Source organism: Elephantulus edwardii, unplaced genomic scaffold (genome assembly GCF_000299155.1).
Source record: "Elephantulus edwardii isolate Elephantulus edwardi_28Jun2011 unplaced genomic scaffold, EleEdw1.0 scaffold00340, whole genome shotgun sequence".
Lineage (NCBI taxonomy): Eukaryota > Metazoa > Chordata > Mammalia > Macroscelidea > Macroscelididae > Elephantulus > Elephantulus edwardii.
Genome location: NW_006400090.1, coordinates 2,036,012 through 2,049,917, shown reverse-complemented (window position 1 = coordinate 2,049,917; position 13,906 = coordinate 2,036,012). Strand labels below are relative to the sequence as shown.

The 13,906-nt window shown below is 40.3% G+C and overlaps 1 protein-coding gene across 1 annotated transcript in view; it reads left to right on the top strand.

Annotated features, from left to right (window-relative positions):
* The window catches only part of BRCA1 (breast cancer 1, early onset), a 64,132-nt gene extending 52,275 nt beyond the window's left edge, over positions 1–11,857 (top strand). The window contains 4 exon segments of the mRNA XM_006901729.1: positions 3,179–3,233; positions 4,879–4,952; positions 10,851–10,911; positions 11,736–11,857. Of these exon segments, the coding sequence (XP_006901791.1) occupies positions 3,179–3,233; positions 4,879–4,952; positions 10,851–10,911; positions 11,736–11,857 (312 nt within the window).
* Positions 11,858–13,906: the final 2,049 nt, after the last annotated feature.

The window sequence follows — 13,906 nt, the reverse complement described above, 5'->3', positions numbered from 1 at the left end:
CAGTCATTTCACACCAGTCTTGTGAAGTGTGCTGTTTTATGACTGTTTTACAGATGAGAAAATTGAGGCTCAGGAAGTTGCTCAAGGCCACACTGTAGTGAGTGATGGAACTGAAGGTGAACCCAAGCGGTCTGGCTCTAGAGTCAGAGCTCTTTAACAAACAGCGTTTTGGAAAGTTATTGGTGGCCTCACAGACAAAAGCAGTAGCACGTTAATAACTTAGCAAATGAAGGGCTGGAGGTCCCAGAAGACTTAGTGGATTTCTTCCGGTCATGCTGCAACAGCTCCTGTCGCCCAACAGTGTCCTCTCAGGAAGAAGTGCAGGCAAGGTCATCCCCTTGCCTGTCAGGCCTGAGCAGACTGCTTCTCAGGTCACTGAGTCCCCATGGCCCAAGTCTGCAATTCCTCTTAAATGCACCGCTGGGCATTTTCAGAACATCCTCACACAGGGCACATTCTGCTTCTTGACGGAAATTTGAGAATTTGTAAAAGTGAATTTGTAAGGAAAACTGGCTTTGCGAGATGATCATAAATGAAACCCTCGAACTCAGAACCCACACCCTCTGAACCTATCCAGTAACTCTTCCAGATGCCAAGCAAAGCTGCCAGGCCTACTTCTACTCCTGCCTTCACTCCAGGGGAGCACTGTGTGAGCCTGCCATTTGTGTTTCACTCCCCTGTGTACTGGGCACATTCTTCCACCTTCAGAGAAAAGTTCAGTGCTTGGGGCTTTTTCCTGCATTCAGAACAGCAGTGATGGAAAGGCCTGGTCAGAGTTACGATGTTCTAAAGATACTAAATGTCACTTTCATATTTTCTTGTGGAAGAGAAATGTGCTCATAGAGGTGAAACTTCACATTTCTTATCTCGTAACTAGACATCCTCATCAGTGAGTGTCAGGCTGGATATAAAAACCTCTAATCCTTTGTACTTTTTATGGCAGCATTTGGCTTCTGCTAGCTGCCTGGGGAGAACGTCTAACATTATGAGCATCTAGGTCCTGTTGACAGTTTGGGGGTGCAATTTATTCATATACATAGTGAAAAGGGCTCTGATGGAGTCTGTCCCTTAAAGTAGAAACAGTCATGTCCTGCTGTCCTTTCTCAGTCCTTTAATTATTCTGATTCCTTTGGTTGAAGTGTGTGTGTACAAAGGGAGAAGGGACCATTTCCCAAAAAGCCTTCTCTGTTTTGTTTTTTTGGGTTTTTTTTAACAGAGGTTTTGGATTTCCATTCATTCATTGCCGCAATTTTCTCCCTGCCCACCCCTCCCCTCCGAAGAGAGGGAAAAAAAAAGAACATTACTTCGTTAGTATACAATTCCCACATCCCTTCCCCCCACCCTGAGTACACTTCTCTATGCAACCTTAATTCTGGATTCCTGTGCTAACCATAATACTCAATCATATATCACTTCTAATCTATTCTTTCCCTCATCTGTTTCAATACAATATACATAATTTATCCAGTTTTTTCTGTCATACCCCCACTCTGATGTCAGACCCATTCTACAACAGTGGCACCATGCAGTATTTGTCCCTTTGTGACTGAGATATTTCACTCAGCATAATGTCCTCCAGGGTCACCCACTTTGAATAATATTGCATGAGTTCCTTGTTTTTCAATGCTGCATAGTATTCCATTGTGTGGATATACCACAGCTTCTCTATCCAATCGTTTGTTGATGAGCCCTTAGGCTGCTTCCAACTCTTTGCTATTGTAAACAAAGCTGCAGTAAACATGGGTGCACATATATCTGCTTGGATGGCAGACATGGTCTCTCTTGGGTATATTCCCAGTAATGGGATTGCTGGGTCAAATGGTATCTCTATTTGCAATTTTTTGAGAAAGCGCCATACCGCCTTCCACAATGGTTGCACCATCTTACATTCCCACCAACAGTGAATAAGAGTTCCAGTTTCTCCACATCCTCGCCAGCATTTGTTGCTTGCTGCTTCTCTGTTTTTAGCATTCTGATTTTCTCTGTCCTAGTCTGTCTTATTTGAGGCCTGAAGTTCTAAAACTAGACAGTTTTCTTTTTAGTGGAATGAGGAAGATGGAAGACGGTTAAGAGAATGAAGGTTACACAGACTAATATATGAAATGGGAAGTTGTATAAGTCGGCCCAACTGGCACAAATTGGGGTTTCTTTTAAATGATGCCCAAGTTTTTTCCTAAGAATGCCAATGTTTAGACATGCCAGTGTATGTGGGGGAGTCTGCATTGTCCAGCATGGTAGCTGTCAGTCACATGGGGCTATTTAAATTTTCATTTTAAATTACAACTAAAGAAAATGAGACATTCCATTCCTCAGTCACCTTAGTTATATTTCACACACATTCAATAATCACATGGGACACATGACTACTACATAAGTTCACATATATTTCCATCATCACAGAAAGTTCGTTTAAGGCAACGCTGTGAAATTCAAACTCATGCCGTCGAGGAAGTTCCAGCTTGTAGCAGCCAGGTCACAGCAGAAGATGATCTCCTGTCTGAAGAGTTGCCCAAGTGTAGGGTGATGCTGCCCTGCTAAGCAAAAGGCTCCAGCTCCTCCTCGGAGCACTGTAAATGAACGTGGCCCCTCAGAGCTACAGCATAATCCGTAGCCACAGAGGCAGACCAGCCTAATGAGGACAAACAGAACCAGGCTTCCCTTGTGGTTTTAAAATGGTGATCTTTGTTGGAGCAGTATGATGGAAAGAACCTAACTTCAGGGGCCAAAAGAAATTCAGGAGAAAAGGAGCCTTATGTATAAAGCAAACAGACCTCTGCTATTCGGGGTCATGGTGTGGTGATGTACCAAATCGGGATAAATGTCACACTTTAGCCAGTAAGGCTTGCCATCCAAGCCTTTTCTCAAACATGAAGAAAGACTTCTTTTCCTCCCTCATTTGTCTCTTAACAAGAAGTGAAATAACTTGCCTGGGTCATCAGCAAGGACCCTGGGTCAACATGAGAAATGCTCAATCCCTACACGAATGTATAGTATAGGTAACTACAGACCTACTCCCAAACAGCTTCTGAAGTCCCAGTGTTCTGGCGTTGAATTGATTAGCTAGGAAATAGCATAAATCACTCTTCTTCCTTCCTGAGATCCTCTTGTATATTGCTTTTTAAAAATCTCATTATCTTTTTACAACAATTTTTCTCCTTCTGTCTTTTCTCTCTTGCAGATTTTCACAGGACTAGAAATCTGTTGCTATGGACCCTTTACAAACATGCCTACAGGTAAGAGACTGGAAGAACCCTATCAGACTTGCCCTAACATGGACGGAGGAGCATTGTAGAAGAGATCACCTTGCCGTGGTTTTGGTGATGTAAGGGTCCCTCAAGAGTAGTTAGATGTTCTAGAGGTTGGTCTATTTCACTACTGCCCTCCAGACAAAACGGTAGCTCACTTGTAGCCTCTTTCTCTAAAGCAAGTAGGCAATGGAGGAGGGTGTCATAGCAAAAGGGTGTGGAGCTTGATTTGATAAACATGTGCTAAAGTCAGTATAGTAGAATTGGTTATACAACTCTCTAAATATCTTAAATACACTGTATTGAACACTTTAAATGAATTAATTGCATAGTTTATGAATTCTGTAAGTAGGCAGGCAGCAAAGAGTTAAAAGATCTAGGACATTTAATGTCCTTTGTTCTAATGAAGTAGAGTACTGCAACCATTTGGTCTGAGAAAAAGTAATTAGAAGATATATTTGGTCTTGTAAACATCAAGAAAGAGCTCTGCTCTTCTTGAACCGTCTTCATTTTTTTAAAAAGTAGCAGAGCTGCTATGTAAACCCATTGAGCCTACAGCCCCTCACCGGCCCATGGTAGGGAAAGACTGTGGATGAACATTTTCTAATTAAAATTTGACACTGAATGTGATGTTATATTTAGGACTTATGTGAGGCTCCACTCCTATTTGTTTTTGTCAAAAGAAAAGCTACTTACCTTTGCTTCCTGTACCCCTCCTTCCTGCCTAGGACACAGGTCCTCTTACTCCTCAGAAGACCTTAGTACTCTGATAAAAAGAGCCTGGCAAAGTAATTTTGCTTTTGTCTTCTTTATTGGTTATTGATTGGATTTTTATGAGATTTCCAGGTGTCACTCAGCATTCTCAGTGTTTTGTACTTTGGTGTAATGAAAACCAGGGACTCTAGCCAGTGTAATTTTCAGCCAGTCCGCTCACCTGACTCACTTGGACAAAACAGAAGCACCCAGACATCCCCATAAAGGGGCTTATGGTAAACACATACATAGATGGCTTGATACACGCATCCAGAGGTCCCCTGGTCAGGTCTGCTGTTCTGGCTGCAAGTTTAACACCTCTACTCTCTCACCTGACACTCTTCCCCTAAGCATGTTAGTTCCAGCTCAGTCTGTAACCTTTCTCACTGATGTGCTGAGTCTCCATCCAATATGACGTTTATTTATTTTTTTTTACTAGATGAATTATCTCCCTGTCTCTTGACATTTACAGTAATTACCACCAAGTCTGGTGCTTTCAATGGCTGTGATTATCAATTACCAACACAGAGTTGGGGAGAGAGAGGAAAGGGAGGTGGATGCTCTTCCCCCACAGTGTTTTAGCCAGCAATTTAGCAAATTAATGGAAATTAGATTATCTTGGATTTTTTTTCTTTCAAAGGGTTTTATTTGAGAGATGATCAAATCTGATCTACCAGCAGGCCTTATGATAACCAGCGTAGGTGACATTTCAGTGGCACATTGACTTAGAATCCATGTAACTAGTATGGGTTATAGTTTGAGGCCCTTCTGTCCCTTTGGAGCGGAAGAGATGGGACTTCTGCTACTGAGTATAGGGTGGAGGGCCCAGGTTATGTGTGTAGCCTATTGTGATAATTGTAGGTTTCAATGTCTTATTTAGACCAGCTAGAGTGGATGGTACAGCTGTGTGGAGCTTCTGTTGTGAAGGAGCCTTCATTATTCACCCTTGACAAGGTAAGTGTTTGGTACTCTGTTAAGAATTGTTGTTATGTGTTATCCATTCAGCTTCAACTGATAGTGACTCTGAACAATAATCTCCACCTGTACATTTCTATAATACTGTTCTTTGTCTTCTCAAGCTACCTTTTGAAATCTTCTGTTTATCTCTTATTTCAGTTCATTCTCTTGCTTTGCTTCTCTGTAAATGAAGAGCAAATTTCAGTCTCTTCTGACATCTGGCTTTTTGTTGGTTTGCTTTTTTTTAATGGGGCGCTTTACAAATTTACATGTCATCCTTGCACAGGGGTCATGCTAATCTTCTCTGTCATTCCAGTTTTATTATATGTGCTGCTGAAGTGAGCACCTGACATCTATTTTGCTCATTTCTTTTCCTTCCTAACTTTAAAGCTCTTTTGCACTGTTCTTGGTGTCCTTGATGTCATCCCACAACTTGTCTTTGGTCATTACTGTTGAGTGCATCAAATCTGTTCTTGAGATAGATGGCTTTTTCATTCAGGTGGAATAAAACTCAAGATCATATTTTTACTCTCCTGGACTTGTTTGCGTTTTCTTCAACTTCAATTTGAAGTTGTGTGTACGTAGTTAATGGTCTGTCCCACCATCAGTCACTGGCCTTGGTTTGACTGCTCATACTGAACTTCTTTACCGTCTCTTTCCAGAAATAGTCAATCTGATTCCTGTGTAGGCTGTCAGATGAGGTCCATGTGTGTAGTTGTCATTTATGTCTTTTTAAAAAGATAACTTGCCATTAATGAATCACTGATTGTACAAAATTGTATGTTCGATCACTTTCAGACTGCCAAAGTTGTTAGAAATTCTTGTTTTTTTCATCTTTGACTAAAGATATATTTGAATAATAGTTGTATTAACACGTCTTTCCTTCTGTGCATAGGGATAGTATCCTGTCACATTTGGCTTCAGGATTGATCTTGAAATATACTTTTTGATGATGCATGTGATACCATTCCTCATTTCCCATACCAGTCCATGCCAGCTCACTAATGCCTAGGAAGTCAGTCTTTATGCATTCTATTTCATTTTGACAACTTCGGTTTTCCTAGAATCATACTGTATACATTCCATGCTCCATTTATTAATGGATCTTTGTAGCTGTTTCTCCTCCTTTTGAGTCTTGCCACATTAGCAAATAATCAGGAAATAATTGCTTCTTTGGGCGAAAGCTTTACTCCACGTGTGGCATTAAGATAGACTTCTACTCTGGGAAGGCAGCTCTTCTAGTTACCTTTTTAGTGCCTTCCAGCTAGAGGGGCTCGTTTTCCACTAGTGATCTACTGCTGTTGAAGAGCCTGTTACATGCACACCCATGTTTATCGCAGCTCTGTTCACAATAGCAAAGAGTTGGAAGCAACCCAAGTGCCCATCAACAAACAAATGGATAGAGAAGCTGTGGTATATTCACACAATGGAATACTACACTGCATTGAAAAATAAGGAACTCATGCAATATTATTCAAAATGGGTGACCCTGGAGGACATTATGCTGAGTGAAGTATCTCGGTCACAAAAGGACAAATACTGCATAGTGCCACTGTTGTAAAACAGGATTGACATTGGGGTTTGGGGGAGACTGAGAAAGATGGGTTCAATAATGTACACTGCATTGAAACAGGTGAGGGAGAAAACTGTTTAAAAAGGATATGTGATTCGGTATTTTTGTCATGACAGGAGTCCAGAGCGAAGGCTGCTTAGTGGGGTGGACCTGGGGGGAGGTTTTGTAAAACAATGAAAGAATTTTTCTTTTATTTTTCCAAGAGGGTAGTGTACTGGGGGGAGGGTTGGGAGGGGAGAAAAGTGTTACAATGAATGAATGGAAATCCAGAGTCTCTGTAATTTTCATTGAAATTAATAGTAAGTTTAAAAGGAAAAAAATGTAAAAAAAAAAAAAAAGAGCCTGTTACTCAGAAGGGAATGGCTGGGCCTGCTTCTGAGTCTGTCAGCTGTGCTGGAACTCGGCCACCGTGGACAATCTCCTCCTACCAGGATTTGAAGTACTTGTGGTGTAGCTTCCAGCATCATAGAAATTCACATTCCACCCGAGTACAACAAACTAACAAATGAGTGGTGATGTAATGTGACAGAAAAGGAAGAAATATAGACATTTCTAGAAAAAACCCAGAATCATTGGTCACAGGAGTTAACAAGCAGGCTAGTGCCTAAAATACAATTAAGAAGAACCTCTTGCATGATTCTCCATAGAACAAAAATTACATTTAAAAGGTGATATCATCTGCTTCTGAAATAGCTTGCCTCCGGAAACCCTATGAACCTGGAGAAATGATGAAAGTTCTACAAGTGTTCAGAGCTTTCATTCATAGGGTTACTATGAGTTGCCTACAACTCGATGGCACTTAACAACAACATCGTGTCTCCTTACATACAGAGAAGGATCATAGAGGCCTCTTTTTTTGAAGCTCCCTGTAAGCAGGTATAAAAATGTGTAAAGACTGTATTAGCAAAGAGCTAACCTTATCCAAGGGACATTGGTGGTTCACTGGTAGAATTCTTACCTTCCAAAGGACATTGGTTCCTCAATAGTAAGATACAATGTTTCTCTCTTGTGATTAAAAAGAAAATAAAGCAGGAAAATACCCAGGAAATAATTGCTTCATTGGGTGAAAGTTTTACTCCATGCATATCGCTAAGGTAGGCTCTACTCTGAGGAGGCATCTCTTCTCCAATTGTGCTTTGAATCATCAGTCCCTGAGGACCCCTTAATGTAACCTCTGAAGTCTCCTTTCGGTGAGCTCTGGTGGCCTAGCGGCAGAAAGCTACACTGCAATCTCAGAGATAAGTGGTTCAAGTCCACCAGATGCTCTGCTGGGGAAGGAAGGACAGTCTCCTCCTGTACATTCAGATCCATGTCAGATCCAATTTGATGGTACATACACAAAATTATTTAAAGTCTCCTTTCATCCTCAAGCTTCTCTAACCATGTACTTATGCCAAAAACTCCCTTCTCTTAGTCATGGTGAAGTAATTGGGCACGACAAGATATTTCCTATTCTAAAGGAAGGCTTTTTACCCCACACTTTCTGCCTCCTTTATGTGGCTGTCCCTTCATTAGTCTTCACAAATCATCAAGTAATGGTGAAGTCCCAAAGAGTCCACAAGAAAACTTGAAGCTAGTAGAGTATTTATTTTAAAAAAACTGAAGATATTTTTTTCCATTATAGCACATTTTATTCCCCCTCCCCCAGCCCTCCTCATAATGCACCCTTTGTTCCAGATTGTTATCATACATGTTGTCATGTACCTTTGAGTCGGAACTGACCCATAGATGACCCTCCAGTGAGTTTCCAGAGATAGTTAACACATGGAAGGAGATTGCCCATCTTTCTCCCATGGAGCAGCATCTGGTTGCCTCAAACTGCATGCCTTTGGGATTGTAGCACAGCTTCTTGCCACTAGGCCACCTGAGCTCCCTGTCATACATATAATGTCTAGCCAAATACTCCTTTCAGACAGTTCTTTCCCTCATCTGATCTAATGCACAGTGTTCATTTTCTGCCCACTCTTTTCCCGTTCTCTTCCCAACCCCATCATGTCTGTCCTATTTTATAATAGCAGTGTTATGCAGTATTTATCCTTTTGTGACTGAGATATTTCACTCACCTTAATGTCCTCTAGGTTCCCCCTTGTTCTGTAATATTTGATGAGTTTATTGTTTTTCAGTGCTTTGTAATACTACATTATATGAATGTACCATAGTTTTTTCTTTCCATTCATTTATGATGAGCTCTTGTGTTGCTTCCATCTCTTTGCTATTGTGAATAATGCAGCAATAAACATGGATGTGCATACATCTGTTTGAGTCTGGTTTCTTTAGGGTATAGTCCCAGTAATGATATTGCTATAGCATTTCTATTTCTAACTTTTTGAGAAAGTGCCAGACCACCTTCCAAAGTGGTACACCATTTTACATTCCCACCCACAGTGAATAAGAGTTCCAGTCTCTCTACACCCTTGCTAGCATTTGTTGTTTGCTGCCCTGTTGAACTTTGCTGTTTTTGCTGGGGTGAGATGTTAGCTCATAATTGTTTTGATCTGCATCTGATAGGTAGGGATTTTGAACATTTTTTCATGTGGGTTTTTTTTGCCATTTGAATGCTGTCTTTGGTGAAATGTCTTCATATCTTGTGCCCATTTTGTGATTGGGTGGTTGAGGGGCTGGAGTAGTCTATAAATTTTAGATGTAAGTCCATTATCAGATATGTCGTTGCCAAATATTTTTTTCCCAGTCTGTGCATTTCCTTCTTACCTTGTTGGAGAAGTTTTCTGATGTGCATAGGGATTTGATTCTTAGAAGGTCCCATTCATTCTTTCCTAGTTATAGGTAGTAATTTAGAAAATTGTAGGATACAAGGTCAACATACAACAATTACTTCGACCTCTATATACTAGTGCTGAGAAATCTGAAAAAGAAATTATGGAAATAGTCCCCTTTATAGTAACGTCTAAGAGAATGAAAACCTTCAGAATAAATCTAACCAAGGACATGAAATATTTATACAATAAAAACTATAAAATACTGCTGAAAGTTATTTAAAAAGACAAAACTGATGGAAGATTGAAATTGAGTTGACAGCACTGAGTTTTTTAAATAAATAGAAATATATTTCATGTTCTTTGGAAGACTGAATATGAAGACTTTAGTATTCCCCAAAACAATCTGTATATTCACTGCTTGCTTTTATGTGCCATTAAGTGGAAACCAACTCATAGCCGACGCTCCAGTGAGCTCTCAGAGGTTGTAAATTGCACAGTAAATTGGCCATCTTTCTCCTATGGAGCAGTTGGTGGATTTGAACTCAATGCCTTTTTGTTGGCAACACAACTCCTTACCACTAAGCCACTAGAGCTCCCCAAATTCAGTGCAATCCTAGTCAAAACTGCAATAGACTTCTTTATAGATATGGGAATACCAGTCCTCAGTTTTATATAGAATGGTACAATGCCCCAAATAGCCAAAGCAGTGTTCAAAGAGAAGAGCAAAATAGGAAGACTTACATTTAATACTTAAAGAGTAGGAAGGAGAATATGGCATTTGTGGCTAATTGCTTCCATGAATTACTACCATTGTCCTGAGACTAGAAGAACCAGATAGCTATTGTCATTGAATATTTTGCTCAAAGAGTCCATAGAAGAATATTAATCAAAAGAGGGGAAATGTAGAACAGAAATTTATATAGACTCTGGACTTTCTGGAGCCATGAAGTTTGTATGAATCCCTGGAACTATTTGCCCTGAGATAATTTTTAAAACTTAAACCAAAAATACATCCTGAAATCATCTTAAAACTAAATAATAATTGTTGGTTTGATGGCATTTAACAACAAGAATGGCAGCAGTTCTAAAGGTAAAACAACAACACCAAAAACCAAATAATAGCTTGGCTAAAGTAGTGAAAAAATTTGCTTTGATCATCATACTCTTAAGAACTATTATGTAGGATCAAGCTAACAGTAGAAACTCATGAAACAACATAGAAAACTTAGCAGTGATTTTGTGTTAAGGAAGGAGGAGCAACTCCAAAAAGGAGAGTATGTTTACACAACTTGGAAAAAATGTAATCAATGTACTAAATTGTACATTAAAAAAACAACAAAACACTATTGGTTTGTGCTCACTTCGGCAGCACATTGGAATAAAATTGGAATAATACAGAGAAGACTAGCATGGCCCCTGCAGAAGAATGACACGCAAATTCATAAAGTGTTCCATATTTCAAAAAATTAAAACCTCTTGGTTTGATGTATGTTTTACTGTGTATATTCTTAACAACAAATGGAATAAAATATAGAAGAAAAAAATGGTGAAATGAATCTTTTCTTCTGTGACACCCTCAATTCTGTTTCTTCTCTGGAGATGCAGGATTCTCACTGTATTGTGGTCATACAGCCAGACGCCTGGACAGAGGACTATGGCTTTGATGGTAAGGTGCCTTTACATGTCTCATAATATCCTGTTGAGTTGATACCACCACTTACCCGATGCTTGACCAGCACAGTGTAGACACATTCTACGTGTTCAGTAAATATTCTGTGAAAGAATGTCTAAAATATCTTTCTATCTAAAATAACTTCCTGTCATTTGTTTTGTATGATAAAAGGAACACGTAAGAAATTTCCATTGCAATAGGAGTGCTTAAATGTGAATGTTTAATCCCAGTAATCCCACTACTTGGAGATGAATCACCATAAAATCTGTCAAGGCGTATGTGCATGTGTACATATGTTTACGTTGTGCACTGTGGAGCTAGAACCGACCCATAGCTGACCCTCCTGCAGGTTTTCAGAGGCAGTAAATCCCACAGGAGATTGTCCATTTTTCTCCCACTGAGCAGCTGGGGAATTCAAACCACGTATCCCTGTGTTGACAGTGCAATTCCTTAGCACAAATCCACAGAGCTCCCCTATGTGTGTATATACACATATATTTTAAACCAATAGAGTCATGCCCATTATACTGTTTTGCTTTTTCACTTAAGGTACTGCAAACATTTTTCCACATCATTACATCGCCATGCTGTTTTGCTCTCTGGTGGTTTTCCAGATTGAAACTCATGTTAAGTCTCAGACAGTAGCAGCCTCTCCTCAAGTTTCTAAAGTCCTCTATCCTCAAGATTTGCTTTAAGATCAGTAATTCTGCTTCAATTAACCCAAAAACTCATACAGTCTAGTTCCTGGAATTGGTTGATGAGTTTGCTGTGGGGAAATGTGACTTGACATTTGTTTTTGCTGTGTTCTCTGTTCCTAGCTATTGAGCAGCTGTGTAAAGCACCTGTCGTGACCCGGGAGTGGGTGTTGGACAGCGTAGCCCTCTACCAACTCCAGGAGCTTGAAACCTACCTGATACAGGTCCCAGAAAGCCAACACTGATTTCAACTGGCCCCGTGAAAAGAGCCTATCTCCCTGGGACCCCAAAAGAATAGCTGAAGGAATGACCTTTCCAGGCCTTCAGAGCACCTATCTTTAGTGCTTCCACAGTCCTGCTTACTGAATATTTTATGTAGCTCAGAAAACTTCTGGCTATGTGAGGGTCCCTTAAATATTTTCTGCTTCAAGTCTCTCCTTGGAATCAGTGATAAGTGCAAAATTGTGGTAATTTTTCATCTGAAGATTTAAAACTCTTTAAACCCCACCAGTTGAGCAAGATGCTGATTCATTATTTATCAGCCCTGTTCCTGGTACTGGGGCTGTTGGGAATCGTAGTTGGCTTAGGGCTTGTCGACACAGAATGGTTTGGCCTCTGGAGAATAGAACTGATTTCCTAGTTTGTTTCTCCAGAACCCCATGAGTGTAGAGGCTAAGAGACCTTCAACAGAAGGAGAGTGCTAGGGATATGTGATATAACTTAAATCAGAATAATCCTCAAGCAGCTTTCAGTGTTTAGGGACAGAATTCAGAGGCATACAGTGGATATGAATAGGAAATGAGGGTTAATTATAGGGTCTGGGAGTCATGCTGACTCCGGTCACCTCCACAAGTCTGGACTGTAGCTGCTGAGTTTTTAAAGAATCCCTTAGCCATGGTGTGCTCTGAAACAGCAGAATCATTTAAAAAACCTGTGTCCGGAGAGTCTTCTAATTCCCCGTTAATAAAAAAATATTTGTTGTTATAGCCCTGATACATAACCAAGGTCTCTAATATGAATATTTCATGGCTGTAAAATGATGGATCCCACCAGGAAAGGAACAGTTGCTTTCCTTGAGGAAATTTTTTTTCCCTCTGCTCCCTGTTGCTGAAGCATACAGCTTCATAAATAATTTTACTTGCTGAAGGAAGAGAAAGTGTTTTTCATAAACTCATTATCTGGAACCATTTATAGCTGTTGGAAGAAGTCAGTCTTCCTTAGCCCCCAGTGTGTGAGGGCAGTGTGGACTTGATTGTACAAAATGTGTTTTGTGAATGTTATTCTGCTCACCTGCAAATAAACCTGGTAGCGGACACTTCCACTGAGCATCACTGTTGTTGTGATTTATGCCTGCGGGCTTTCTCAGAGCCTTTTCACTGTGTTTCAGTCTCCTCATCTGTAAAATGGGTATGATGATAATAGTACCTTGTCACCTAGGGTTGCTGAAACAATATGAGGTTTCTCTTGCTTCCAAAACAAATTGTCACACATTTAATTACTTCAAACAACACCCATTTGTCATCTCATTGTTTTATAGCTCAGAAGTCAGAGTCAGTTCAGTTGGTTTCTTTCTTATTTCTCAGCAAACTGGTTTTTTTCCAAAAAAAAATTGAAGGATGAACTTACTTCCAGTCTAGTTCAGACTGTTGTCTTGATTCAGTTCTTTGCTGAGGTAGGACTAATCCCATTTGTGTGCTGGCTGTCAGCCGGAGGTCATTGTCAGCTTCAACCTACCTCCATCTTCAATGCCAGGTCAAGTCTCACATTTTTAATCTCTCTAACCTCCCTTTCTGCCTCATCTCTCTTGACTTCAGCATGTCTAATTCCCACCAGAGAGATTTCCAGGGCTCTTGTGACCAGATTGGGCCCACTGATAGTCTGGGTTAATCTCTCCATCTCAAAGACTCTGACCTTAATTACAGCTGCAGAGCCCCTTCATAGCAGTTCCTAGACTGGTGTTGTTTGAATAACCCAGAGTACAGGATTCTAGAGAAGGGCTCTTTAGAATTCTGCTTGTCACACCTATTTCAAATGCTTAATCACAGATGATGCTGTATTGTCATTACTTGGTCCTCACACTGCCCTGAAATTGGAATCCTCTTAGAGGCAAAGAGAATGAAATCATCTCACAATTCAGTACTGCCATTTGCAGGAGAGTGACAGTGAGGGAAGAATAAGGGAAATAGAGCTATTTCCACTGCCACCATTTGTAGTGCCTTTATCTCATTTAATCTTCATCACAGCTCTACAAGTAGGTATTTATCACCTCATTTGAAAAACGAGAACTGAGGATC